The 27,803-nt window shown below is 42.1% G+C and overlaps 2 protein-coding genes across 4 annotated transcripts in view; one reads left to right on the top strand and one right to left on the bottom strand.

The window, feature by feature from the left end:
• Positions 1-27,803, top strand: part of RTEL1 (regulator of telomere elongation helicase 1) — a 112,662-nt gene that overhangs the window by 11,527 nt on the left and 73,332 nt on the right. The window lies entirely within an intron of this gene.
• Positions 1,612-27,400, bottom strand: STMN3 (stathmin 3). Of its 3 annotated transcripts, none has more exons than XM_088674763.1 (5): positions 27,267-27,400; positions 6,488-6,583; positions 4,531-4,706; positions 3,015-3,206; positions 1,612-1,893 (listed from the first exon to the last, which is right to left on the bottom strand). In XM_088674763.1, the coding sequence occupies exons 2-5, from the start codon at positions 6,567-6,569 to the stop codon at positions 1,834-1,836; spliced, it is 510 nt and encodes a 169-aa protein (XP_088530889.1). In that variant the 5' UTR covers positions 6,570-6,583; positions 27,267-27,400; the 3' UTR covers positions 1,612-1,833. The 3 variants fall into 3 exon arrangements, with proteins under 3 accessions (XP_088530889.1, XP_034980111.1, XP_088530888.1); XM_035124220.3 differs by lacking the exon at positions 27,267-27,400 and adding an exon at positions 19,743-19,858; XM_088674762.1 differs by lacking the exon at positions 27,267-27,400 and having other exon boundaries at positions 6,488-6,641.

Below are 27,803 nucleotides of genomic sequence, written 5' to 3'. Positions count from 1 at the left end.
ATTAAGTGAATAATATTGACAACTGATGGTGCCAAGCATCTATTTTGCTATTTAAAGTTGGGTAATTTTTGGACCCATTGGTCCATAAAGTTGGGTAATATTTTGGGGGGAATGTGTATATTGACTCAACAGACTTTTGGACTGAAGATTGTATTTGAACATTTCTGCTAGCGGGTGGCGCTGTGGGTTAAACCACTGGGCCTAGGGCTTGCCGATCAGAAGGTTGGCGGTTTGAACCCCCACGACGGGGTGAGCTCCCGTTGCTTGGTCCCAGTTCCTGCCAACCTAGCAGTTCGAAAGCACGTCAGAGTGCAAGTAGATAAATAGGTACTGCTACAGCGGGAAGGTAAACGGCGTTTCTGTGTGCTGCTCTGGTTCGCTAGAAGCGGCTTTGTCATGCTGGCTACATGACCTGGAAGCTGTATGCCGGCTCCCTCGGCCAAAAACACGAGATGAGCGCTGCAACCTCAGAGTCGGTCACAATTGGACCTAATGGTCAGGGGTCCCTTCACCTTACTAGCTATACAGAATCATACACTCTACTTTTGGTGGGGAGGCTATTGAAATAAAAATATTCCGTTGCTTTCACGTTTGTATCTGAAACTGCACAATTAACACAGATGCACATGTTCTACCATGCCTCCCTGTTACTTTTCCTAGGCAGTCTCCCCTCCTTACTTATAGGAAGTTACAACGATCAGAGATGGTGATAGAGGGTTCTATGTCTTTTACATTATAGTACCTGAAAAAACAAAGGTGTGTGATCTGTACTCCAATTCTGCCTCCTGTAATGCTACAGGATGCTTCCATCCTTAGGGGGAGGTGTGGCTTACTACCATATTTAGCTAAAGCCCTGCACATTGTATCTTTTGTGATGATGTGAATAGTCAAAGTGAAATAACGGTATCTGAAATACTCCAGATTTCAAGATATCTCTTGTTTACCACAAACCTTTTGATCATGCAGTGGCCTTGCCTAGCCAGAGTTTCTTTGCCCTGAAAGAAATCTTGTCAAAATAAAAGCATAATTCAATTCATAGGCATGATTAGGTCTGAGGCTAAACAGGGTAGCATTCGTGTGTTCTCTAGGCTCTGAACTACTAAGTTAATTTACCAACAGCTCCAAATCAGACAACAGAAAGCAGGAATAAGCTGCAAGAGGCTCTTTCTAACCAAACCCCTCAATCTCCCAGATCCTACTTCAGCTACAGAGAAAGCTAAGTAGGTCCTTTTCACACATTGCAGAGTGACAGACACATATTTGCCACTGAAGCAATGCCCAGCAAGGAGACATAGCCAATCCTGGTTCAACTGTGTTGCCCTCACTTTACATTTCAAGTGTACTTTTAAAAGCTAGATTTATGTATTAAAAAAAAAACCTTGTAACATGTGAAATTGCCCATTGCCCTACTTGTCAAGGCTTCTCTTTGTCCATCTGCACACTCTTGCTTCACTTGAGACAACTACCAAGAGCAGCCCATGCTTCGCAGAGAACAGTCCTCACCTTCACAACATGTCATTGCCAAATATGTTCAGCGTGTCATCTTAATTTTTGTGCATTAGTTTAAGGTTTATCTTTTTTTTCCTGAAGAAAAGCCCAAAGAGAAGCTGGTTTATGGATTCTATATTTAATGTTTGTGGACTAGTTGCTATTCTGCTGAGAGGCCCCATGAACCCTCACGAGTTAAGGATACAGAGAGGGGAGAGATATGAAGCTTGGTACACCAGAGGGAAGGGTGGGTGGGGAGAGGGAAATGGAAATGGAGAAATCAGATGTGTTGAGTTTTGTTTGTTAGTTATTAGGAAGCAGGTGCTAGTTGTGTAGAAAAGCCCTTTATCCAGAAATCTCTTCCCGCTGCTCCTTGTTTCTGCGCACCTCAGCTGCGTGCAATTCCTGAAAGAGACAGAAATGAGATGCAGTGTGAAAAGTATCCATGACAGCTGATGCTTCCTTGCTGGTCTCAAGCAAATTTCATTGGGGCAAACTTGCTAGTCCGTTGCAGAAGAAACAGGGGTATTTAGGCATATTAAAGACTAAGGGTTATCGCCAACTAAGACCTACTCAGAGTAGACACACTGAAATCAATGGATTCCAGTAACTTAAGTCCTTTGACTTTAATGAGTCTACTCTGAGTAAGACTTCATTGGCGATCACACTAAAGACCAAACTAGATCTTCTAGTGTGAGTTCTCCTTTGGTTTTTAAAAAGGCAAATGCACTGGGAAATGGGGTGGTGGATCAGGGCTGTGGTACTAAAGGGAAAGGGGCTTGACCCTTTCTCATGTGTATTTCCCCCATCAAAATCACTCACTGTAAAGGAGCTGCTCTGTGTTTCATCATAGTACCTGAATATTTTTCTCCATGGGAAGCACCTTGGGGGATGGGGGTGGTCTGTGTATTTGGATCAGGGAAATGGGGGTGGGGGTTGTAGCCTGGGGAAATGACACAAGGGAGGCCCATCTGCATCTAACCATTCTGTTATAGTACTGTAGTTGCATTTGCCCTTTAAACCTCCCCAGATCATTTATTTCAGTTGATTTGATTTCCCAAAGCTTATATACCGTATTTGATTACAGTATAATAAAACCTCAGAGCAGTCATGGGTCTCTAGCTGTCTCATCTACTTGCACCCTAAATCTAATGCAGTGTTTCCCAACCTTGTGCCTCCAGCTGTTTTCGGACTACAATTCCCATCATTCCTGACCACTGGTCTTACTAGCTAGGGATGATGGGAGTTGTAGTCCAAAAACAGCTGGAGGCACAAGGTTGGGAAACACTGATCTAATGTATGAAACACTTTAATTTTTTCTCAACATGCAACAGCTGCAGCAAAAAGTAGAGTTCATTTTGTTAACTCGGTCTTTAAGGTGACTGAGTAGAACAAAGGGGCCCCACAGAGGAGGCTCACGGTCCCTGGAATCACCTGTGATATGAAATGAGCTGGGGCATGTTCTTCATATCAGAAATTATCCTGGGAAGTGTGGGATTTCTTTGGTGTGAGCCTCTGGCACTTACCTTCTCACGGAGCCGCTCCCTCAAGGCAGCTAGATGAGCTTCACGGATTTCCTTGCTCAGCTCCATCTTGTAGTTGAGCTTCTCCTCAGCCAGCCGGCTGAAGTTGTTGTTCTCTTCTAAGGCCTTGTGCAGCACCTCCCTCTCATGCTCTCGCTTCTCCGCCAGCTGCTTCAGGACTTGAGCCTCCTGGCTCTACAACGCAACCAGCAAACCAGATTAGATTAAAAGGCTCCTGAATAGCCAAGTGTCAATGTGCCTGTGCATCATCTTTTTGGATGGAGATTTATCACAATGCCTGCCTACCCCATACCAGATAATATTGTATATGGTATCTATTACACATGCTCTTATTTACACGTAGGTAGCCGTGTTGGTCTGACGCAGTCAAAATAAAAATAAAAAATCCTTCCAGTAGCACCTTAGAGACCAACTAAGTTTGTCATAGGTATGAGCTTTCGTGTGCATGCACACTTCTTCAGATGCTCTTATTGCAAGGGTGGCTAACCCCCAGAGGCTGCGTAACCATTGTGGGTGTGACCACCACCACTGAGTACAGGACACACGAGTCCTGCTCCTCTGCTGATCTGTGTAGATCAGCTAGGGAGAGGGGATTATCACCCCCTTCTCTACACATTAAATGATGGTTCTGATGTCTAGGAAGGGGGGAAATTGCACCCCCATGAAGGTGCTGGGTTGAGTGGAGACTTTCAATTCTTTCTGCCTTGTCTACTTTACTGTGTTCCTTTTCTCCACTGCTGCAAAAATTGGTGGGGTCCTGACAGAGGTAGGGAATTTACTTGGAGGTTAGCCACTCTGCCCTGTCAGTTCCTCTGCTGCTTCCCCCTCCCCTCAGCTCCCTTGCACGTGTGGTGGAGCCTTATATGTTTATCCTGTTTCCCTAATAGCCTTTAAATGGTTTAAAACATTGGGTGTTTGAATGTCCATAATACGTGTCTTTATAACGCTGCATTCGCCAAATTTATACTTGCAAACCAGGCGGGTAGTGTTTGGAAATAAAACAGGTATCTGGAACTTTGCTCTCTATCCACTGAATTTATTTATATTACCGTCTAGGGTTTGTCTGTTTCTTAACATTACTAAATTATTTTAATTCCTTTTGGGTCAGTTAATCTTCCAGCTTATTTCTTTGCAGTAGATGTAATTTTACTCATGACCAGAGTGCAAATGAGAAAGGGATTGGGGTATGAATATTCAGTAACAATCCTGCCCATAAGCTGCAGCATTCACTAGGTGAAACACTTCAGTCACATAAGCCCTTCATGTTATTGATAATGCACTAGTAATATTTATGACTTGGTTAGTCTCCTTCAAGAAAGAGAGACAGATATTAACTTCTCCTCTGCCCACATACAACATTTTGGAAGACTCTGAACCACAGAATTGCAAGGATTTTCATAAGCCCTCACCAACACAAGATTTTAGCTCTAGTCAAAGCATTATTAGAAGGCATTCTCTTGGGCTCACTTCAATGGCAATTCCTTGACAATCCCATTACCTTCCTCCTCTCTTCTGCAGCCTCCAGCCTCTTCTGCAGCTCTTCCAGGGACAGGTCCCTCTTCTTGGGGGGAGAGGAGAGGACTGGGCTCTCAGGGGACAAATCAGAAGGTGACTTCAGAATCACTTCAAAGCTCTGGCCAGAAGCCCTCTTGTCCAGCTGCTTGACCTCCATATCTGAGCAAGAAGAAGACATGTACCAAAAGGATGAAGGGGTGTAAGCTGTAGTGTCAAATCTAGCAGCTTAGGCCCTGACTATCTGAAAGACTGCCTCCTCCTTCTTTGCAGATCCTCTCAGGTTTCAAGATCAGCGGAGGGAGCCATCTTGATATTCTGAGGGTTGCAGCTCAGGAAAGAGCATTCTGTGTGCCAGCTCTTAAGCTGTAGCATTTCCTCTTCAGAGGTGCATCTGATACCTTCATTGCATAGCTTTTTTCATGCTGAAAATGTACCTCTTTACCCTAGACTTTGACACATGAGATATGCAGATATATTTTAGAACCCACTCTAGTCTTTGGGTTGTAAATTGTTTTAACTGACTTCAATATTGTGCTTTAACTTATTGTAACGCACCCTGGAACCTTATGGAGAAAGGCAGGTAAGAAATCAAATAACTAAATAAAGCTGGAGCAATTCTAATGGTCTCTCAAATACTCTTTCCACATGTATGAATCTTTAGGATTTACGTAAGTGCAGAGTCCTCCTTAAGTATTAAGGCTGGTTGCAACTAATCCTGCATAGCTGATTCAGTTCTGAATGCTAATGGAACATATGCTGTACAACCAGTGAAAGTTATCAGCTAATGTGAGTGTTGTGCAGCAGCTGTGGCTTCAGACTATGCCACCAATGCCAATCATGATATATCTCCATCTGCAGTGGGCTGGCAACTCTTGGGGAAGGAAAGAAAGCAGGGCAGCAGGAGAGGAGACTTCCAAGGTGCAGTAGGAATTTGAAGTTCATGAAGAACTGACCCAATCTCTTCAAAAGATAGCTTGTGTGCTCTCTGATACTTACTGATAGAAATGCCACGGATCAATATATTGTTCTTAGTGCACCCTTGAGGTCTCCTTCCCTTTTTCCTATCACAAAATGGGCTGCCTGACACTAAAAAAACACCTTGCAATATGATTCTATGGAATTTCGAATACAGTAATAAAATAGCACACCTCCACAGTATACAAAGGCTACAATCTTGAGCACAGTTGGGACACTAAATTCCCACTAGCTCTAGTAGGATTTAAGCAGACAAATGCTTGAATAACATGTGTATGTACATCACTGGATTACTCACTGCTTGATGACTTGCAACTGAATGTGCGAAATTACTTGCTTTGTTTAGTTATTCTATTTATATCACATCTTTCTCAACAGAAAAACTAAAAAATAATAATCAAAAGAATGTAGAAGAAAAAGTGGGTCAAAGTAGGCTGTGAAAGGAGCTTCGTTTCTCCTCTTCCTCTGTTTGCTACACTTCAGAATGGCGGCCTTCTAATGGAATTGGAGCGGAGTGGGAACTTGTGGGCAGTTGTCTGCCAGGCCCCTGGAACCGCCTTGCTATCCCTTTATCTCCTGCAGAATGGCCAGCTATGTCTTAATTTAACATACATACTCCATATTACATGCCCATTCCACCACTTCCGAGCGCAGAACTGGCACTTTTATGAGTAGTGCTCATTCTGCACTTGTAAGGAATTGATCTTTTAGTGTGGCAGCAGCTACCCACTGGAACTCCCTGTTCATTGACATTAGGCAGGCAACTTCACAGTACAGCTTTCAGTATCTGTAAGCCTACCCAGATATGGAAAAGTTGGACATCTGTTTAAATGCATAATTTTATTTTATAACCTATACCTTTAACTGCTGATTCTATTTGTATTTTGAATTTATTTTTTTTAGGTTAACTTGTTTTTAACCCTGACTTTTAGTGATTAGTCAGGACAGCAGTATGAGATACTTACCTCCATATTGGTATATGGTATTTGGGTGTGGCTGGGTGTGGAAACAGGAACAGATCAATGAAAGCAGAGACAGTTCCTTCATTTTCTCTTTGTACGCTAGAAAGACAAAACAAAAAAACAACAGTGAGCAGAAAGTTCTAATGGCAGCCATTTGCTATTTTCAAAGGACATGGAGTAAAATGTTGACCCACCCCACAAGCCTGGGTTGTTCTTTAGAGCTATTTCCAGAATCTCAAAAGGAGAAAACCAATAGTGTTTGGACACTTTCACCATAAAGCAAAATGGTAAAAGTAGCTTTCATAGGTAAGAAAAGAGTGATCATTTGAATGCCTCACATGCATCTTTGAGCAGTTCTCAAACAGCTACATTCCCTCGGGCCTACAAGAAAATACCGTGTAGTTAGAAAAATAGATGGGTTGTATCTTTTAACTAACTTTTACTCAGTGCTAACCCACTGAAATAAAAAGATAAAAGATAGTCATGTCCATTCATTTTGGATACAACCCAATGACTCTTCAATTCATTTCCATGGGGCACCTACATGGGAAATTCATTGTGGGTTGTGCCCCTGGGTATTCATCTCCTTGCTCAGGTAAGCTGTTTTTCTCTCTATAGAAACAGCTTCCTTTCTGTCCATTTCAAAAAACTGTGTTGTCCTACCCAGTGCAATCCACTCCTCCCCTCTCCCATTTTCTAATTCCTCAGACAAATATGATTGCAATTAAAGGTGCACTATGGAACACAAACATGAAGCAAATATGCGGGCCATTGAGAAACATCTGACTGAAGTAACAGGGTGAGTTTTCTGCTTCATCAGCTCAGACCCAGGGATCAGGGCAGCATCACAGTCAGCCACTTGCCAGGTATTTCTTCCTGGGTGAGTAGCTTACCAAAGTCATCAGACAAACTGCTATCTGATCCATGCAGTGGGATTTCTCTGGTACTTCTCTCCAGCATTAGGCTAGTGGTCTGTTGTTTACCCTTCCTTATAACACAAAAACAAGGAAGAGTAAAATGGAAAGAAATGGGCACCAGAAAGAGAACTGCCAAAATGAGCTAGTCAATGGACAGACGGTTGAATTATGAATTGGTTCTAAATTGCTTTTGCTGAGGGCATGTCTGGGTCCTATACTACTCTTATAACATCTGTTGAAGAGGAGTCCTAGTTGGGCAACTTTCCACTTTGCTCCTGACTTAGTGTTTAGTGACAATGCCAGTTGCCAACCCTTTCACATTGGCATTAATGTAACAATATGAGGTTCAACCGTATGGAAGCGGCTCCCCGTATCCTTGAGGTAATACCCCAAAAATGCTTGTGGTCCAGGGAAGTAGGCTCAAGTCTGTCCCAAGTCATTGTTTGGTTCTGGACAAGTTACTTTCCATTCTGTGAAATGGGAATGGCAGTGACTTACTTTGTGCAGACAGGGAGGGGATTTGCAAGTTTAAGATAAAGCACTTTGCAAAATAAGCAAAGTTATAAAACAATAAGCAAAAGGATATTTTCAGACAGTGTAACTGCAACATATAGAGTTCAATGTCATAGAGTATGAATGGCAATCTTATGGAGTTCATAACGGATTCTACATAACCATAATTAGTGGTGAATAGTCGCTTCAGTAATCTAGTAGCCAAGATAATCTGGAGATCTCATGTCTCTCGGCCTCTTATCTACCAAACGTTGTCAGTAAACCAGAGCACCTGCTGACTGCATCTCACTCTATTAACAGAAGATAACTATAGTGAGATGCTGGCAGCCAGTGCTCTGGTTGCTAAGTCTCATAGATAAGACACAATGACTAATTACTGTATTTTTCCGTGTACACTATAACTATATTTCCCCCAAAAAAATTTAGTTTAAAATTGGGGGTCATTTTATACACGGAATGTTGCAATTATTTATTTCTTAACTTTGGGCTCAAAAAAATAGGGGGCGTCTTATACATGGGGCATCTTATACATGGAAAAATATGACAAATTTAGTAAACATACAACATCCAAAATTTGCTTTTAATGTTTGGCTCATCTCTAAAGAGCGTTCTTGGCTGGATACAGCACTGCCGTGTGTGACCAGCAAACCAATTCCATCAGTTTCCCTGCTTCTTTTGTTTATTTTTGTGTAAGACACTAAGAAGAGCAAGTGAGTCAGTTTAATATGTACCGTATGTGTGTGTCACATGCGAATGTACATAAATTCAGGAAGGAATTTTTAAAAAAGAACCAAATGCACCTTATTGCCAATGTAGGTTTTAGGGGCCAACTTAACTCATCTGATTTAAGCTTCACATGTGAAAAACAACTCAACTGTCTGCCAGTTTACTTTTATGGCAGGCACAAGCAATGCATATCAAACCTGCATCTGCAGCTGGAGGCAACATATGAATAATGGATTTTTGAAAAAGCTGGGCTGAGCAACTGTCCCTGCCCCCTACAATCCCCATTTTGGTCTTGTATTTAAAAGGTCCTGCCAAATACTGCATAATCTCAGCTGCTGTGTCTTCTTGCCTGCAAGCCCAATGCTGTGGCATCTTTCTGTCTCAGCCCCAGCCTTTCCCCAATTTTGCCTTTTGTACTCTCCTCCTGTCATGTAGTGAAGCCCCCTTCCCCTTCATCAATTAAGATAAAAGTGGGAGGAAGACAAATGCATCCCAGCTGCTGTCAGCAGCCTAATGAGATGAGGAAAGCAGGATGTGTACATCTCCTGGCATTTCAGACTCTCTAACTCCATCTTGGCGCCAGCGATCAGCAGCAATTAGCCGATTCCAGTCAACACAAATTGAGGGAGGGGAGGAGCAGTTCTCTTGGCTTTGGATGTACTGGAGAGTCAGGGAGAAGCCACAGGGGAAGAAATTTGGAGGTGCTTTTGCTCTGAACTCAACCCCTTGCAATTAAATGAAGTTTTAGCCGAGTCTTCCAGCTGGAGCCATGTTTTGTCACAAAGCAGCTTTGGGAAACAGGGATGCAGAGAGAGAGGCTGTCCTTGCTCAGGGCTGCTTTCTCAGAGCCACCTGGCCTTCCCCCCACTCCTGCTGATCTGCTCCTTATCCTCCTCCAGACAGGACCCACATCTCTGCAGGCACAGAGTCCCTGCACAAAACCACTTTGGTCTGCCATCCACTTCCCTTCTGATTCAGCAAGCAGAGCTCAAGGATGAAGGTGAGGGAGCTGTTCTTTCAGCACCACTTCTGGCTGAGTCAGCTGCCACACAAGCCTGACAAAGGGCCATACTTAATGAGTTTCTACCACAGATGGGTATAATTTCCATGTAAGAAACGTCAAATCACTTGCATATGCATTGTTATGTGTGTTTATTTTGCAGCTTGTACTGTCTGGATTCACTCAGTGTTAACTTTGGCTTAAACGTAGCTCACTTTGGCTTTAATGAATGTTGTATGCCACATTAACAGCAGTCACACACAAGGCACAAACAGCAGCAGAGCTCCTCAATGGCCATGAAGGTCCACTGGAGCTTCTTGTGAGAAAACAAACCTCTTCTCTTTTGCCTTGATTTAGCACTTGCACTATCCCCCTCCCCCAAAAGGAAAAAGAGCAACTAAGGTTGCAATCTCATGTATACACATTACTTAAAAATAAGACCCAGTGAAATAAGTGGGACTTAATACATTTGAGTAAACATACACAGGACTGGGCTGCATGTGTTTCCCTGCTTTTAAATTTTGAAATGCTCTCATAAGCCTACCATAATTTATCCACCCAACAATATTTTTTTCTCACGTTTGATAACACTCTGCCTTTTAACAACTCTCTGGAAGTTTTGAGTATTGTACTCTTTAGCCACCTTGTTCAAGAAAACAGGGAAATAAGGTGTTTTAATGAGAAACTCATAATATTAAGAGATCTTGTGAATGGTCCCTGGGGCAAAATATTATTCAGTAAGGGTATTTGAAAAGGCCTCTAGCATATTGTCAAATCCCAGACAATATCCCAATCAATAAAAAATAACAGTAGCTCCCTTAGTGTTTGGTTTTCTCTGTTCCAAGGTGGTTAGCTACTGATTCATTACATTGCCCAAATGGAATTTCCCTGCAGCAAGATGCCCTCAAATCTAGTTACTCATGTAATGCACAATTTTGTGGCAAGATCTGTAGTCACCTCTTAAGGGACAGTCTGATATGTACTTTAGAAGGTGCCCTGAGTGGCTGAGGTAACCCAGTCAGATGGGTAGGGTATAAATATAAATATTGTTGTTACTATTACTATACAGTGGTACCTTGGTTTAAGAACAGCTTAGTTTATTAACAACTTGGATTAAGAACGCTGCAAACCTGGAAGTGGGTGTTTTGGTTTGTGAACTTTGCCTTGGAAGCAGAACATGTTGAGTGTGTTCTGTTTGTAAATTGAGTCCCCTCTGCTATGGGAAAGCATGCCTTGGTTTAAGAATGCTTTGGTTTAAGAACGGACTTCCGGAACACATTGCCGGTAAGTTCGTAAACCAAGGTACCACTGTAATTATTATTATTAGGCAATCCAAGCCAGGCCAAGTTTTTTTGGAGGTTGTTAGTACCTAAATCCATTGATGAGTTGGTTTGGAGCCTTGTTCCCTTCCGAATCTACAATTCTATGATTCTGTGATCACAATTCCCTAAATAACATTGATCTTCACAATCATCCTCTAATGCAAGCCAATATTAGTACCATTTTACAGAGGTACAAACTGAGGCTATTTGCAACTTGCTCAAAGCCACCCAGGGAAGCTAAATCTGAGCTGGCATTGGAGTCCAGTTCTCCAGGGTCTGAGCAAGACCTTGTTCAAGACCTTTGCTCTTGCCTTCCTTTGTAGAAGTGGGGTGATTGGAATGCTGTGAACAGGCTATGCTTGCCTCAGGGATGATACAGGTCAACATATGTGTAGGGAAGGACATAGGAGCCTGATGGAAAACTTAGTGTGCTGGTTCTTTGAATGTGGTAGCCATCTCCAGGATTTGCAGAATTGCAAGGTCAGGTGCCTAAGATCTGATAATCCTCTGGGGGCATAACTGAAGGCAACAAAGCTCCAGTTCAGAAGCACTTATAGATTTATAGATCAAAAAGTCAATAATGCATAAATGGGGGCGGGGGTGAGAGGACAGGAACAAGGGAGGAATATGAGCATATGAATAGTGATCCCTAAGGGAAAATACACACATTGCTTTGGAGTCCTTGTATGATCAAGGTAGAACAACGTAAGAACTATGCTGGCTCTATAATGGGAAATGCATTAATCGTTACTTGAAGAGATCTATCAAAGTCATCTTGAGGGGGAACTAGTCAATAGTTCACTTTTCCTTTAGACAGATGGACACAGTAAAGGCTATCCAGGAAGCTTCTCTGACCTTGCGATTGATTTTCTTTGTAAACCACACAGCTTTGCTGCCTCACTAAGATGCCAATGGGGCAAACTGCTGCAAATGCCTGACTGGTGCAAACTAGCAAAGTAGTCCATGTGCATAGATGCAGAAGATGTGTTGCTTGGTCCTTCAAGATGCTGGGCAATGTACTTGCTCAGTTTCCAGCTGTTTCAGTCCAAAGAGGCTCCATATTTCTTCAGGGTCCTAGACATTGCTCCTGCAGCTACTGATGCATTGTGAAAACACAGATAATGGATCAGGATCATTTAGCAAACTGTGTAATAAGTAGTAGCCCAAACAAGGTGCTGGACAGACTAGCTGGGGAACCTGTACTTCACCCACATTATTGGGACCCATACTACTGGGGAAGAACGTCCTAATGGCATAAAGGCCCATCCAAACATTTTATATTTTAATTATGAGCAGCTGCCAAACTCCTTCAGATGTAGAGCCCAGACAGCTGCATTGGTCACCTGCACAAAAGGTCATGTGCATTTTGTGAATATATGAAACTGATCCATGAATAAAACAAGTTTATGGCTATGATTACTACAGAGAAAACCTGGATGGTGTGTGAACAATGCCTGGTAAAATTTCAAAACTTAGAAGAGGTCTGGAACAGCCTCCCAGTGCTGGCACAGCAAACTTTTCTGTCCCCACAGCTTCTGTTCCTTAGTTCCTGCTGTCCATCTGGCTCAATCACCATGCCTCCTCATCCTTCCATTTCTTCACTCATTGACAAGCCTTTCAAGAGCCTTTGGTAACTTGGATATTATAAACAGAATTATGCAAAACAAGAAAATACACAATTTTATTCTGTCACAGAACAGAGAATGCCTGTTTTTGTCTGTACCAAAAGACCCTTCTGGTATATCAAAAAGACATACTGGGGTTCTAAGCTGATAGAAATGACTTAGTTCATAGAATTGTAGAGTTGGAAAGGACCATGAGAGTCATTTAGTCCAACCCCCTGCAATGCAGGAATCTTTTGCCCCACATGGGGTTCGAACCCATGACCCTGGGATTTAGATTTTCATGCTCTACCAACTGAGCTATCCATTCACTCTCAGCCTTTATGGCCTTGGTAGAACACCTCCATCTGTGTGCTTTTGTTTCTGTATCATTCCACTTTAAACAATCTATTTAAATTCTAATTCTTTTAGTTCATGGGTAGGCAAACTAAGGCCCAGGGGCTGGATCTGGCCCAATTGCCTTCTAAATCCGGCTTGTGGATGGTCTGGGAATCAGCATGTTTTTACATGAGTAGAATGTGTCCTTTTATTTAAAATGCATCACTGGGTTACTTGTGGGGCATAGGAATTCATTCATTTCCCCCAAGAAATATAGTCTGCCCCCTCCACGAGGTCTCAGAGACAGTGGACCTGCCCCCTGCTGAAAACATTTGCTGACCCCTGTTTAGTTCAATAACTACCGTGGTACCTCGGTTTATGAACACAATTGGTTCCGGAAGTCTGTTCATAAACTGAAGCGTTCATAAACTGAAGCAAACTTTCCCATTGCAAGTAATGGAAAGTGGATTAATCTGTTCCAGACGGTCTGCGGAGTACTTAAACTGAAGCGTTCATAAACTGAAGCGAACTTTCCCATTGAACGTAATGGAAAGTGGAATAATCCGTTCCAGATGGGTCCGCGGAGTACTCAACCTGAAGCGTACTTAACCCGAAGCATGGGTGTAATTGGTTCCGAAAGTCTGTTCATAAACTGAAGCGAACTTTCCCATTGAAAGTAATGGAAAGTGAATTAATCTGTTCCAGATGGGTCCGCAGCATTCGTAAACCGAAAATTCATAAACCGAGGTGTTCAAAAACTGAGGTTCCACTGTACTGGGGTTTTTTAGTATTAGGAACAGCAGACTACATGCCAAGCTGGGGCTGACAGATCAAGGTGCATACAAGGAAGTTGAACAAACCTTGCAGAGGGAAGTGTCTTTGTAAAGTCCAGTGAAAAATGTGCTTCTTCAAAGAAAGAGAATGTCAACAATGAGTAATAGAAGAATGATTCTCATTTGAAATTTAAGCCAAAGGCTATATTGAATTTTCTCAGAACAAAGATAACTGTATTTGTAACTAAATCCACTGAAAAAACCAAAGCATAAATTCAGAATACAGGGGAAAGATCAGTTAAGGTAAAAAAAGAGATCCAGTTCAACAAAACTGCAGTGTTTAGTAGACAATACAGACATGTTCAGACTTCTTCTATAGTTTCCTTTTGTGTGAGATTGTTATAATAAGCCTGCAATAATCAGTGGCTCTTTTAGCCAAAGCCATGCTTAAAACATTTCACCTGTAGAATATTATGGTAGCTCTCTAAGAAGGATACATTGGCAATGATCATGTGACTTATCTTTATCTGCTACAATCTAGGTCAGGTGATTCGGAAACTGAATGACCCAGATTTTTATTGCCAGCATTGTACTAAGATCTGGACATTTGAATGATTCTCCCAAGACATCTTATCACAAAAGAAACTCAGCTTATGTGGAATCAAATGCAGGGCCCCCATCTTGATAGATGAGGTGCACCCCAATATACAGACACTTCCCAGCCCATATTCTGCTCTTCAACAGACAGGACAGGCACAGATCCAACTGTTCTCCAATATCACTGCTGAAGAGATGGTGCAAATGGATAGCAACACATTCCCAGGACTGCCTTATGTAAGTAGAAGAGTGGTCCAAGTTGTCCACTCAAGGCAGGGTCAAACCTCACCGCAGAAAGCATACTACATAGTACAGAAAGCATAGTACATTTCTGAGGATGTCTTTGCCTGTCAATGAGTGTTCCAAAAATCTCTGGGGACAAAAGGCAACATTGAAAGGTTGCATGTGTTGGAAGGCTCACCTCCTGCTGAAACACAAAGCTAAACAGAACCATAGCCATGCAGGAGTGGAGGAAGATGAAAATATGTAGTTGGGTGAGTTTATCAAAAAAAGAAAAGAAAAAGAATAAAAATGACCTCACTATTTAACTGATAGATATTCAACTGATAGATTGCAAGTGAGCTTGCAAAATAACTAGATTTAAAGGAGGGCAGTGTTCTTGCACTTTGAATAGTTATGAAGAAAGAGAACTTTTAGCAAGCACAACTTGTCATACAGAGTGAGAAATCTGCACCTTCCAGATTCTAAAAACAGACCCATCCCAATCCTATTGCTTGAGAGCCTTTAAATTTAAATTGTGATTTTGCTGCATAGAAAACATTTATTTTTACATGTGTGCAGTTTACAGGCCACCCTACAACCAAAGTTCTCTGGTTTGCTTAAATGGATTAAAACCAACAAGTTCAATAAAACAACAGATACAGCTAACACAACATAAAATTATTTTCAAACACTGAACTTTGCAGCAGTGTATCAATTCAAAACTGAGGGTGGGGGAATAAAATTCTAGAACAGTATTAAATTATAACTTGGTATAAGAGACCTGGGGGGAAAGTAAAAACATATTTGCTTGCTGCCAGCAGGATATTGAAATACCGGTAGGTGCCAGGTGAGCCAGGGGTGGGGAGGGCCTTTCACTATAGAAATGGCCCATTCTCTCATAGCCACCTGGTGTACCTTGTGTTGTCCCAAAGGGCCTGAGATGACAACGTGGGACCATGCAGGGCTTTAAAGATAAAAAAGCACTTTGAATTGAACAAGTAACCAGTGAAGTTGCAAAATGCCCCTCCCAGTTAGTATTTGAGCAGCCATATTTTGCATCACGTGACGTTTCCAGAACATTTGCAGATGCCCATGTGCAATGCGTTGCAGTAATCCAAACAGGAATTTATCAAGGCATCCATGATATCTCTGTCCAATTTTTGTTAGGTTGGACACACTAAAACTAAGGTGGGCACGTTGAGATTAAGTAAGGCACTAAAAATATTATTTCCTAACCAGAAGATCAGTGCCTGAAGAGTATGTGATTTAAATCAAAGGACATGGGTAGGATCTACCTGGGAAAACATATGAAAAGCTTGTCAGATCAGGCCAAAGGCCCATCTAGACCAGCATCCCGTTTTAACAGAAGTCAAATGATAAAATGCGTGCAAGCAGAACCTGAGCACAACAGTAATCCCCTACCAGCAATTCCAAGCAGGTTTCATAATATTTTAAAGTCTTGCAAGCTGGCAGTCATCGCTACCTCTTCTAGAAGTTAATTTCATAGTTTAGTTACAGGTACGGTAGGTAGCCGTGTTGGTCTGACGCAGTCAAAATAAAAATAAAAAATCCTTCCAGTAGCACCTTCGAGACCAACTAAGTTTGTCATAGGTATGAGCTTTCGTGTGCATGCACTGTGTGAATAAGTACTTCCTTTTATATGTCCTGAATCTTCCAACATTCAGCTTCATTAGATTTACATGGATTTTAGCATTATAAAAGAGGGAGGAAAACTCCATATTTACTTTCTTCACATTGTGCATAAACTTATACAGCTCTATTATATGTCCCCCTTCTCCACTTGTGATTTTTATAACTTAAAAAGCCATGTTGTAACCTTTCCTCATAGGGGAGTCTCTCCAGCCCCTTGATAATTTTGGCTGCCCCCCCTTTTTTTAGGTGAAACAAACAGAACTGTATAAAGTACTTCAAGTGTGGTTGCATCATAGATACCCAGATATGGAAAGGGACAGAAATAAATCATTATCTGGAACTCATTTGTCAGGGAGCAAGCTGCAGGGAAGACTGAAGAATTCCAGTGGTTTCTGAAAGATTCTTTCAGCATGATTCTGAAAGTACTTGCTAAGAATCACGTATCAGAGGGAAAATCACAGCCAGTCAATGCAGGGCATGTGCAGACTATTTGTTATTTAAATCCTGAATAATAATTCAATGTATAAACAAATACCTGTCTGTTAGCTGTTATAAACAATAGGTTGAACCGAGGTATTCATAACACACACACACACCTTGATATGTCATGTCCACTATGGCTCCTATTCTCTCCTACCTTCTGAATATAACCAGAGAAGCACTCTCTCACACTAGCACAGCAATTACTCATTAGGGAGCCAAGATGGTATGTTGCTGGATTCCAACTTGCATTACCCCTGACTGTTGACCATGCTGTCTGGGGATGACGGAGTCCAACAACAACATTTGGAAGGAACCACTTTGGCTGCCAGGGGTTTAAATATATTAAGAAAACAATGCTTGAAATCTTGGGGGATAGGAAGAAGCCCAATCTAACTGTTCCCTTTTCCTTCCTTCTCAACCTCTCCAACAACAGTTTTTCATTCTACATTCAACATTGGCTCTAATTAACAGGAAAGTGTCATCCTTAAGTCTGGAAACACATAAGATAGTGGACCAGCTCATTATATTGTGTTCCTATGAGGAATGGCAAAGAAAGACTTATACAACTGAGGGTATTTATTTGGGTTCGTTCTCCCCCTTCTCCACACAGCATGTATCATTGCCAAAAAGTTTATTTATCCTCTATGTATAAAAAGTTTATTTATCCTCTCTGTATAAAAACTCAGCATTTACTTGCATTAGGGTTGCCATACTTCAAAAAGTAAAAACTAGGACACCCTAACTTGGCAGCCCTAACTTGCATGGACTTGTCTCTTGAATTCCTCGACCAGCTGCTGGTCTGTAGCCACATCAAGGGGACCAGGGACTGCTAAACATACTATGTGTTCCATGGATGGGCTGACCAGAACAAGAGGCATGCATTCACTACACAATAAAAGTCCCATGGGTTTTTCAACATATGGTACAAAATTAATTGATAATTCTCAAAGAAGGTCACAGCTATTAATTCCCATCCAAGTACTGCATGGGGATCTGCATGTGCCATAGGTGAACATAGTGTTGTGTGGCTTTCTGCTTTCTGTTGGGGGAGAATGTTCAAGAAGCCATGGCCTTGTTAAGCCAAGGGACTGTCTGGGGCTAAATGCAAGATGTTTGCCTGAGCAGAATCCTTTGGCACAGCTCAGCCGCCACTGCAGCTGAGCCAGCACTGAGCATGTGCTGTTGCTTCCCCTGCTTGCTAAGTAGAAGTGATACTATTCTGGCGAACGGAATATACTTGGGAAGCAAGAGGGACCAAGGCACAGAGAACCTGCTCCTCTTCCAGGTGTGGAAAAGGATATACAGAAATCTTTTGAGGCACACATAAAAATACAGCTGCCCTCCTTATCTTTCTTCAAGTGTGTTCTGCTTTTAAGAAACAGGGTGGAACAACCAGGCAAGATGAAAAGAGAGGAGACAGGCAGTGATAAAATCTCACCTATCAGCTCTATGGTTTGCATGTCTGCAACCAGGAATTAGCAAGCTGCCTCAAGCTCTGGTCCACCCTTCTCTTTGTCTTCTGCAAACACCTTTCTTCTTTCATCTCCTTGTTTTGATCACACTCCTGTCACCCCAGAACCTCTGTTCTTTGACATCAGTCTTATGCCAAACCTAATCCAATTGGAACGGGAAAAGGATCGGAAATAGACCTCCGAGGCAAACTGTTCAGCTTTAAAAGCTGCGTCCCACTGTCAGGAAATTAAAATGTATGGTTGGGGTGGGAGGGAAAGGGAGAAAGTACCATATTGTTTCAGAGCACCATATGGGGAAGGCACCTGGTACCCAGACATATCATTCCCCCTCCCAGCTCCTTCACAGCAGGGTTCTTTCAGCCTTCTTTGAGAACCCTGACCAACCCTGATGTTGCCATTTATTTAATTTGCACTGATTCTGCAATAAAATAATAGGAGAGGAAAACGCCTACTCCAATAAAAAAACATTCCTAGTTTTACCTTTGCTTTTGCTACCTCTGTCTCTCCCATTCAAACACAACGCACACCCACCCACACTCCCGCACAGATCAAACATATTATTTGTAAAAGGTTTCTGGCAAATTTCTTATCTCATGCAAAGCTGGCTCTGCACATCCTCAGACGGGATCACATATACCTCCCCTTGTATTTTAAAATGAAGCACCTCAGAAAAGGAACTGCAGGCAACAGAGGGATGGGCAATCCCAGCGAGTACAGCAGGCAAGACTGAGCTTCTCCACAGCTAGTTTGTTGTGTTTATGAAAGTACATACATACATTTTTCTTCCCCCCTTTCTCCCCATCTATAATGGCTTTCCTTCATTTTCATTTTTTAAAAATTCAGTAAATAAACATGACCAGTGTCTCAATTTATAAAAGGTTTAAAGACCAGTAGTGAGTGGACATCACAAGTCATCTATTGTCTATGTAAAGAGACAACACACTTCTTCCCAGCTAAATTCCATACACTTAGCCCTAGCCTTTAAAAAGAAAAAAAAGGAGAAGAAAGATACATGTTTAGAAACTAGAAAGCAGGTGCATGCACACACAAGTGATGGACACACTCTGAGCAAAGGTGTTCCTTCACCTCACCTACCAGGCCTTGTAACCTGGGAGGGCAACAGGGTGCAGCTATGCAGTAGTGTCACAGCCCCTGCAGGAAAGGATTGTCTAACAGCATTGGGTTTCATTCAGCGCCATGGGCGGACCACTCCCTCTACAGCAGCTGCTGGCTAAACAACCTGCCCTGATTTTACTAACCCAGATGTACAATTATTATTATTAAAATGTCTTTGCCTCTTTGTTCTTTTTATACCCTTTCTTTCTACCATTGCCAATCTACTTTTACAGAAACTGGGTTTAAAAAAATTAAGACAAACCACAACCACTCAGGTAAATGGATTTTTAACCATATGCATCAGAGAAAAAGAAATGATTTGATAACATGTATCAAAGCTTTGAAATACACAATTCTGAAAGCAAGAGAAGATGACGATGCCTGCCCGGCTACCATCTGTATAGCATTGCAGACAAGCCCCACCTTGAAAAGAAGAATGGAGAATAACACTGATCATTGCAGATGGGTTCCTTCTCAATGATGTAGCTGCATATAAAGAGGGAAAAAATCCTTGCTTGTTTTACCTGAGACAGTGCTGGCCATGATTGTGAGATGGGTAGTGGAGAGGATGCTGCAAGGGAAGATTCAGAGGCAGAGAGGCAGGAGACTGGCTTTTCTGCTGAAGTGCTGCAATGCTGTGGAAGAGAGGAAGGTCTGACTCAGCTCTAGGGGGCTGTGGCTATCCAAGAAGGGAGGAGAGAAAGAGAACGAGAGGGGGAGAGGGAGAGAGGCAAAAGAAAGAAAGAAAAGGAGAAAGGGCTTGAAATATAGAAAATGAGTTCTCAGTTCAGAATATCAATGGGCCTCGGGAGGGTAGCTTTTGATACCAAATTCTTTTACAATGTCAGGAGTCTGAGAAGAAATGCAGAGCCTGTTAGCAAAGGGGATAGTTAGCAGACACGCCCAAACTGGAGATTTACCTCCTCCCTTCTCTTGTCTGACATGTATAGTCTAGAAATCAGCTGTTTCATTTTATGTTAGGGAGTTGAAAACAAAATTTGAAAATGCACAGAGTGAACTGAATTTAAGAGAGAAAAAGCTTTTGGAAGCACAGCCATTCACAATTTCACAGACCTATTTGAAGGATGTGTCAGGAATTCAAGTTAACCTAGCACAAAAATACCAGCTCCTATTCTCACCTAGGGTTGCCTTTTCACTGTTTTAATCACAAGCCCAGAACTCCAGTTCCAGTTCACAACCTAGTTAAGCTACAGTACCTGAATTTAACCCCACTGGCATCACATGATATGTGTCTTTAAATTTATCACTGTTACATTTAAAACATAGCAGGATTGAAAGCCAAAAGCCAAACCAAGGAGTACTGTTTATAAAATTAATGCATACTTTGCATATTCTCAGATATGCAAATAAACATATTATCTTTCCCACCTTTCATAAGTCAAACATTTGAAAACATGTCATATATATGCTATATATATAACTATCTATCTAATCTCTCTCTCTCTCTCTCTCTCTCTCTCTCTCTCTCTCTCTCTCTCTCTCCATATCCTTTCTTCAAGGAGGTATAGTGGAGCATGAGGATTTTTTAAATTAAATAAGTCAAGGCAGATCACCATCTTTTTTAATTCCATCAAATGTATTAATTCTCATCTATCATCACATTAACCACCATGTTTTGATCAGCACTGCTTTCTGATAAGCCTAAGAATCAGGGCAGCTGTATTAGTAGTCCCAATTCTCAGCATCAGCCCCATTGCACCTGTGCTGAGGGAACTGCACTATTTGTTGATCACCTATCAGGCTATGTGCAAGGCCTTGTTACTAACATATAAAGTGCTGAACAACTTGAGACCAAGTTACCTGAAAGACTGCCAACCCCTGTATAGACCTGTTAGATTACTCAGATAAATTTTATTCATAACACTGCACCGTAAAGAACATCACAGGGCAGTGACCGAAAACCCATTTCCCCAAACCCATTTTCTATTATTGACCCTACGCTATGAAATACCTTCCCATCCCCTGCCATATATGGAACATAATCTATTAGCTGCTTCAGCCATCTTGGGAAGAAGGCAACATATCTTTTTGCCTAGGATTTCTGTGACCCAATAAGATTGGACTCTTACTATTGCTTAATTCCCGTTTATACCTGTTGCTCTTTTTAATCAGTTTTATTTACTGGTTTTATGATACTTGGTTTTAGTGTTAATATTTACAAATCTTTAAGTAGTATAGGAAGTGACTTAGAAATGCTTAAAAATAAATAAATAAATATCATAATAATCAGCACCCTTCATATTTTCTGAGGTTCAAAGCACATTACCACATGCACTGTCTCAGCCATTTTTACAACAGCGCTGTAAGGCAGGTCCATATTATCGCTATCACCATGTTGCAGAGTTGGGATTCAGTTTGAGACTCGCCTTAGCCTACTGTGATGTCTTCCTTTTTTCCCTCCAAATAATTTTTATTCATTTTCCAAATACAAAATCACAAAAAGCAAAACAAAAACTCAAAACAAGAAAACAAAAACAAAAAAAACAAAAATAAAACCTAAAAAAAGACAAACATCTCAAATCTTATATTATTTACTTAACATTGTTGACTTCCTCAACTCCCCCCTCACTGGGTCCATTTTATAATTCCAATTAAGCAGTTTTCATCTTATAACTTAAATTAATCTAACACATTTTATCATTAACACTCAAATATTCTGAAAATATCATCTATTCTCCACCAATAATTAATTTATCCAAATCAAAAATTATTTTCCCTTCCTTCTATCTTCTGTTTCTCCCCTTAGCCTAGAAATTTTTACCAATAAATTTCCATAAATTCAAATATTAATTCTTATATTATACTAACATTTAGAGACATTATAGCAAATTCAACCCCACTTCCCCTGAACTCGAGGTCTCCCAGATTTTTCAGCGAGTTCCATGTCATTCCAGTTTCGGACCATCTAAATCAATCAAAAAAGTTACATCCATTACTACCCCTCACCCCACTCCCACCCTGTCCCAACCTACCCACCATTCTTCCTCAATCATCCCCTGATGCCTCCCCAATTCTTCAAATGCTGTAGTACAAACCCATCTAGCAATAATTCCATTTTCCAGCCCTTTTCCAGTTTTTATTCCCTTGGAATTCTGAACCCAGTATGGATCCTGCCCTCCCTCTCTCACTGGGAGGACATTACTCCATGCTGGTTCTTCTTTGGGGACTCCTTGGATCAAACAGATGTTCTGTTCCCCCCCTCTCACCGGGGGAACAATGTTCCATGTATCTTCCTCCTTTTTTAAAAATTCAGTTACACTGTCCAAGACTGATGATTGTTCCTCTTGCTTGACTTCGCTCTCTGTTAGAGTTAATCCTTTTTCTCTATCCTGACAATTCTGATTCCTTTCACGCCATTCACACAACTGTGTATTACTTTCACGCAACAATATATTATTTTGCCGCAATTCATTTCTCAAGTCCAAAAGCAATTCCAAAAGTTCCTTCTGAAAGTCCAGGCCATCAGGTGATGTTGTGGCTACAGGCATCCTGTTCATCTCAGATTTCATGGGAACAGAACAGAGCAGGAAGTTGAGCAGATTGTATTTCAAAAACATCAAAAACCGAGTTTATGTCCAAACTGGTTATAGTCTCATTATTTAATTCTTCTTCATGTCTTAAAATTCTTGTGTCCATTTATGAAAAGAGCAATTGTCAAACTTCTTATACACAGCCTTATATTTTACACTCTCTTCACAATTGACAGTTCTCAGTCTCAAAGAGATAAACAAATTCCTTTCTATTGTGATGTCATAATGGCGGCTCGCTGCTTCCTCCCGGGACCCGACTTCAGTTTCCCGGGGGATCTTCCCCAGTCCAAATTAAAATAAATTTGCAGGGATTTTGATGAATTTAATCCTTCTCCCCTTTACCCTGCCTCCAGGGGGAGGTATTAAGTCCAATCCTTGGTAATTAATAGGTTCCTTTCACTTTTCCGGCTATAGGCAAATTAACTGCATTATGATCCTCTCAATGGGGGAGATCGATTTCCTGTTTGAATCTCCTCCCTTGGCCAATTCATTCCAATTACTAAAAATAGTTCTTAAATTTCTCCTTTTACTCATGGTATCCAATGTCTTCAATTTTTTTCAATTTTCAGGAAAAACCGATCACTGTTGCCTGGCAGGATCGCAGCTTTGTGCCTCCGAGATAGCTATGCTCCGATGTGCCGCGTTAGCTCAAAACCCCCTGCTCTTTCGCCGCCCAAAAATAGGCTAGCCGAGAGGGGGGGGAGCTCGCTTCTGGCGTCTGCCGGATCTACGTCCCCAAAACGCTTGATTTGAGGTTTCTTCTGGGGGGCCGCTGTGCTGGAGCAGTCCACCCTTGCCTCGGAATCACCACGTTCCCCTCAGCTGAGGAGAACGGCGCCCGCCATTGCTGCGCGATCGGCCGGAAGTCCTAATGTGATGTCTTCCTGACAGGCAGCTCATGCTCTAACCATGGCAGTGCCCCAGCTTTCAAAAACAAATTACCCCTCATGTTTGAATATGCCTGAAACATACATCAGGCTTGACTGGTGATACAATAATTTAGGATTCTGAAGAGCCAACAAACTGGAAATTACTATCTCTATATTGTTGAGGTGATGTAGTCTGCATAAATTATATTATTTACTTTCAGCAGCTTTCCATAAGGAGAAAACATCATGCCAAATAAACTGTTCGGCTTAGATGGAGTCATCTATATATATAAAAATGTACCTGTGCAAGTTTCTTAGTGAGGTTGATGGACTTCCATCATACGCAGTCAAAATACCGGCCTGATGGGCGGGGTATAAATAACATTGGCATTATTGGCATTTTAGAGCTTCCTGAATGTTGTAGAGAGATTAAAAAACAAAATATCCCCCTACCCTCAGGTTCACACTCTAAAAGGCATAATACAAAAGGAAAGAAGAATGGGAAGGAAAGAAGCTATGGCAGGTTCGAATCTCTGGTCTCCTGTGAGGCATACCGTGTAACCTTGAGTCGGTTACAATTTCTCAAACTAACCTTTCTCCAAGAGTTGGTGTAAGAATAAAAGGGGGGGTGTTATGATATCAGGTGCACTGTCTTGTCTTTTGTGGAGGAAAGGAAGGACATAAATGCAATAAATTAGATAAATAATACATAAATATCAGGAAAGATTAAAATGTGTTGTAGAAATTATTGGCTTTGTGGTGTCTTCCAACTCTACCAGTTATATAAAAGCCAGCTACAGCTACACTGAGTGGAGTATTCTTTCCCATCTTGAAGGATTAATGCAACTCGTCACTACACATGGAGCATACATTTTACACAGAGATGCAATGTGTGCAATTAAGCCAAATCTACTCTCTACTTCTTTTGCACTTTACTTTCGTCCTTGAGCTGTGCCTGGCAAAGGAAAATGCGTTCTCTTCCTGCTGCAGGGAAATGGACTTGGTTTCCCTGAAGGTAAGCCAGCCATGAAGGGATAGGCCAGAAATCTAGACAGCCAACCTGCTTCCCTCTCTGCACAGTACGACCCTGCTGACAGGGATCTTACAATGAATGAGCCACATAAAACATGGGAAGACACAAAAAGGAATGGATGCAGCATTTCATGGACTTGATAAAACCCTACTGTTTCCAGTTTTTTCCATAGCCTTGTTTTTTTAAAGGAACAATCTGGGCTTAAATGTAAGTACCGGTATTTGATGCATTCAAAACCTCCCTTTTTATTCAGGTAACTATCCCATACTTCAGATTATTCTCCCTATTGAAGGTTGCAATCCTAAACACAGAGAGAATTACTCGGACAGGACTGACCTGCAAGTATCATTGTGAAGGACATCTTAAGGGCAAACAATGCAAAGCAGCATGCAGCATTTGGGGGGCTCTTGAGAAAGTGATTTAGAGAAAAACCAGTGATACTGCTATGCTAGAGTTGCAGTATTGGTAAACTAGGGCAAAGATACAATCCAATGGGAAGACAGAGAAGGATCCAGCCAGAGCTGAGTCACATCAGAATCTATCTATAAAAATAAAGCAGTTCCTGACTCATTGTATTTGCTACTTGCATTTGGGAGCTGTCCAGGATTCCTTTTCCCTCACCGAATTTGCTTTCTTGATAATTACTGTAGAATTTACCCATGCTTGATGTAATGAAATTCCCTGAAAGATGCAGTAAGATAATACAAAAGGAACAAATATGAGCAATATGTCCTGGAAGTATCACTATAGCATGCTATATGGCAGGTGTGAAAGAGGTATGGACATTTTTTAAACTGGCACCTCAGTTCTGCAGATATATGTATCTGAGATGCAGAATGACTTGATAGGGCTGCAGTGTAGTCAAGTGGATAAAAGGTTTGCTCTGGAAGATGTGCCTTAAGACCTACTTTTCCCATTGAGTGACCATGATGCCTTGGGAAATTGGTAAGCCTGCTATCAGTAACTCAAGGATTGTATAAACAATGATTGTATGCCTTTCTGTTGTTTTTAAAAGGGACTGGAGCACTATATTTTGTTTTGCTACAGAAGATGACAACAAATTTCAAATAAGCCCGCAGACACCCCTGCTGAAAATCTGCTCCCACTTCTCTCCCACCACTAGTACTCAAACAACTCCCTCATTCTAATCTTGCCCCACCCCTTGCCTCTGACTTCCCTTCTTCCCACATTCCTGATGCAGCTGGTGCTGGCAGAGGCTCCTCTTGCTAAAGGCTGACTTGAGCAGAAATAAATGACCATGACTATGCTCTCTCCCCTCCCGCCAACAACCTCCACTGCCGCTGCTTGTTTCAGCCCCAGGGATTGACTAGAGGGTTGCTGATCCCTGCCTCCGGACATGCTTGAGAGCAGGAGCATACTCCCTCCTCTCTGCTTGCAAAAGTGCCTGCATGCTGCTCTTGCTGCCAGGAATATTCTCTGCTGTCATCATGGAAGCTAGGCAGTGGGAAGCAGAGAAGAATCTGACCCCCTGTTGTTTCTTCTTGCTACTGTGGAAGGTTGCTATTCTTGAGAATCTTTTCCATCTTGCTGCTGACACAGACATTCATCTTATAAACATAAGGACTGATACTCATAGAAGTATAGAGTGGGAAGAGACCCCAAGGGTCAACTAGTCTTACCCATTGAAATTCAGGTACCACATAGAATCTCTGATAGATGGCCATCCAATGTAATGAGGAGGCGTAGTTCAGGCTAAAACATACCCAACTACCACAACCATTTCCCATAAAGTTTGGTTTCCAAACCATTGATCATCTTGGTCACCCTCCTTTGCATACGTTCCAGCTTGTATCCTTCTTAAATTGTGGGCACAGTATTCCAGGTGTGGTCTAAGGAAGGCAGAATAGAGCGGTACTATGATTCCCCTTGATTGGGACATTATATTTCTGTTGATGCAGCCAAGAATAGCATCCACTTTTTTTGCTGCTGCATCACACTATTGACTCATGTTCTACTCGCGGTCTACATAAGACCCCCAGCTCCTTTTCACATGTACTACGGGCAAGCCGGGTGTCCCCCATCTTATATTTGTGTAGCTGGTTCATCCTGCCTAAGTGTTGTTGTTGGCATCTGTCTGTCTCAGGAGACAATGGAAGAGCGACAGGGGGACGTGGACGGGGGAGAGGGACTGGGGTGGGAAAGCTTAAGTTCTTTTATTTAGTGTATGCTTGGGGTTTTTCTGTTGGCGTCACTTGGGGAAGTTCTCTTTCTATTCGCTTGTTATGTTTCCTTGGTGGTGAGAGAGGCTGGGGTGGCCTAGGGTGTGTTTGATCAACTTTGGCTGGCTGCAGTGGGGTTTGTTTCTGCGTGGACGAGGGGGGTTGTCAGGTTAAGTAAGCCATATTAAATCGTATGCTGTCAGTGGGTTATGAGCTCTTTCTAGAGTGAGTGGGCATTGTTATCTTGGAATATGTTCAGTAGGTCCAGTTCTGGGATGACTTCTAGTACCTGTTTTGTTATTTTGCTTATTTCTGGTATGACTGTGCACACTCTAACGTCCGCCCCCCCCCCCCCGTTGCTGGAGTTTTCACAATGAGTACAGGACTGGGCGAACTTTGAATGCTTCTGTATTACCAGTTGCAGTGCTTCTGATTACCAGTTGCTGGAAACCGCAAAGTGTTCCTCTGCTCAAATCCTGCTTACAAGTTTCCTGCAGGCATCTGGTCGGCCACGGTGAGAGCAGGATGCTGGACTACGTAGATGAGCCACTGGCCAGATCGAGCCGATGCTCTTCTTATGTTCTTAACAAAGCACATTCATTGTGTGGAAGCAAACTGAGTGACCGCGGAGAGCCAACTTCAGCTGTCAGGCTAGCCTCCCTCGCGGGGCTGTTGTGTAAGGATGAAAAGGAGGAGCCTTCTGGGGAGCTCCATGGCATGTTGTTGTGGCTATCCGTCTGTCTGGGGAGACAATGGAAGAGGGCGCGTAATTCAAGGCAAACTTATGCGTTACAGTTTTTGTTCCTCTGAAACGTGCGGCCAATAATGCGAGATGAGCGCGCAACCCCAGAGTCGGTCACGACTGGACCTAATGGTCAGGGGTCCCTTTACCTTTACCTAAAGCGCTATAATAGGGGAGGGCAATGCTTTTCTTTGGGGTGGGGAGCGCTGA

The sequence above is a fragment of the Zootoca vivipara genome, chromosome 7 (genome assembly GCF_965207765.1).
Source record: "Zootoca vivipara chromosome 7, rZooViv2.hap1.1, whole genome shotgun sequence".
Lineage (NCBI taxonomy): Eukaryota > Metazoa > Chordata > Lepidosauria > Squamata > Lacertidae > Zootoca > Zootoca vivipara.
The sequence above is the reverse complement of the archived record's forward strand: the minus strand, read 5'-3'. Positions and strand labels throughout refer to the sequence as shown.

Bases quoted from the DNA above. Each gene is read 5' to 3' on its own strand.
- STMN3 (XM_088674762.1), bottom strand. From the start codon at position 6,638: ATGGCTGCCATTAGAACTTTCTGCTCACTGTTGTTTTTTTGTTTTGTC. The intron at 4,707-6,487 runs GTAAGTATCTCA...CTTCTTGCTCAG, and splicing joins TACCATATACCAATATGGAG to ATATGGAGGTCAAGCAGCTG. The intron at 1,894-3,014 runs GTAAGTGCCAGA...TGTCTCTTTCAG, and splicing joins GGGAGCGGCTCCGTGAGAAG to GAATTGCACGCAGCTGAGGT.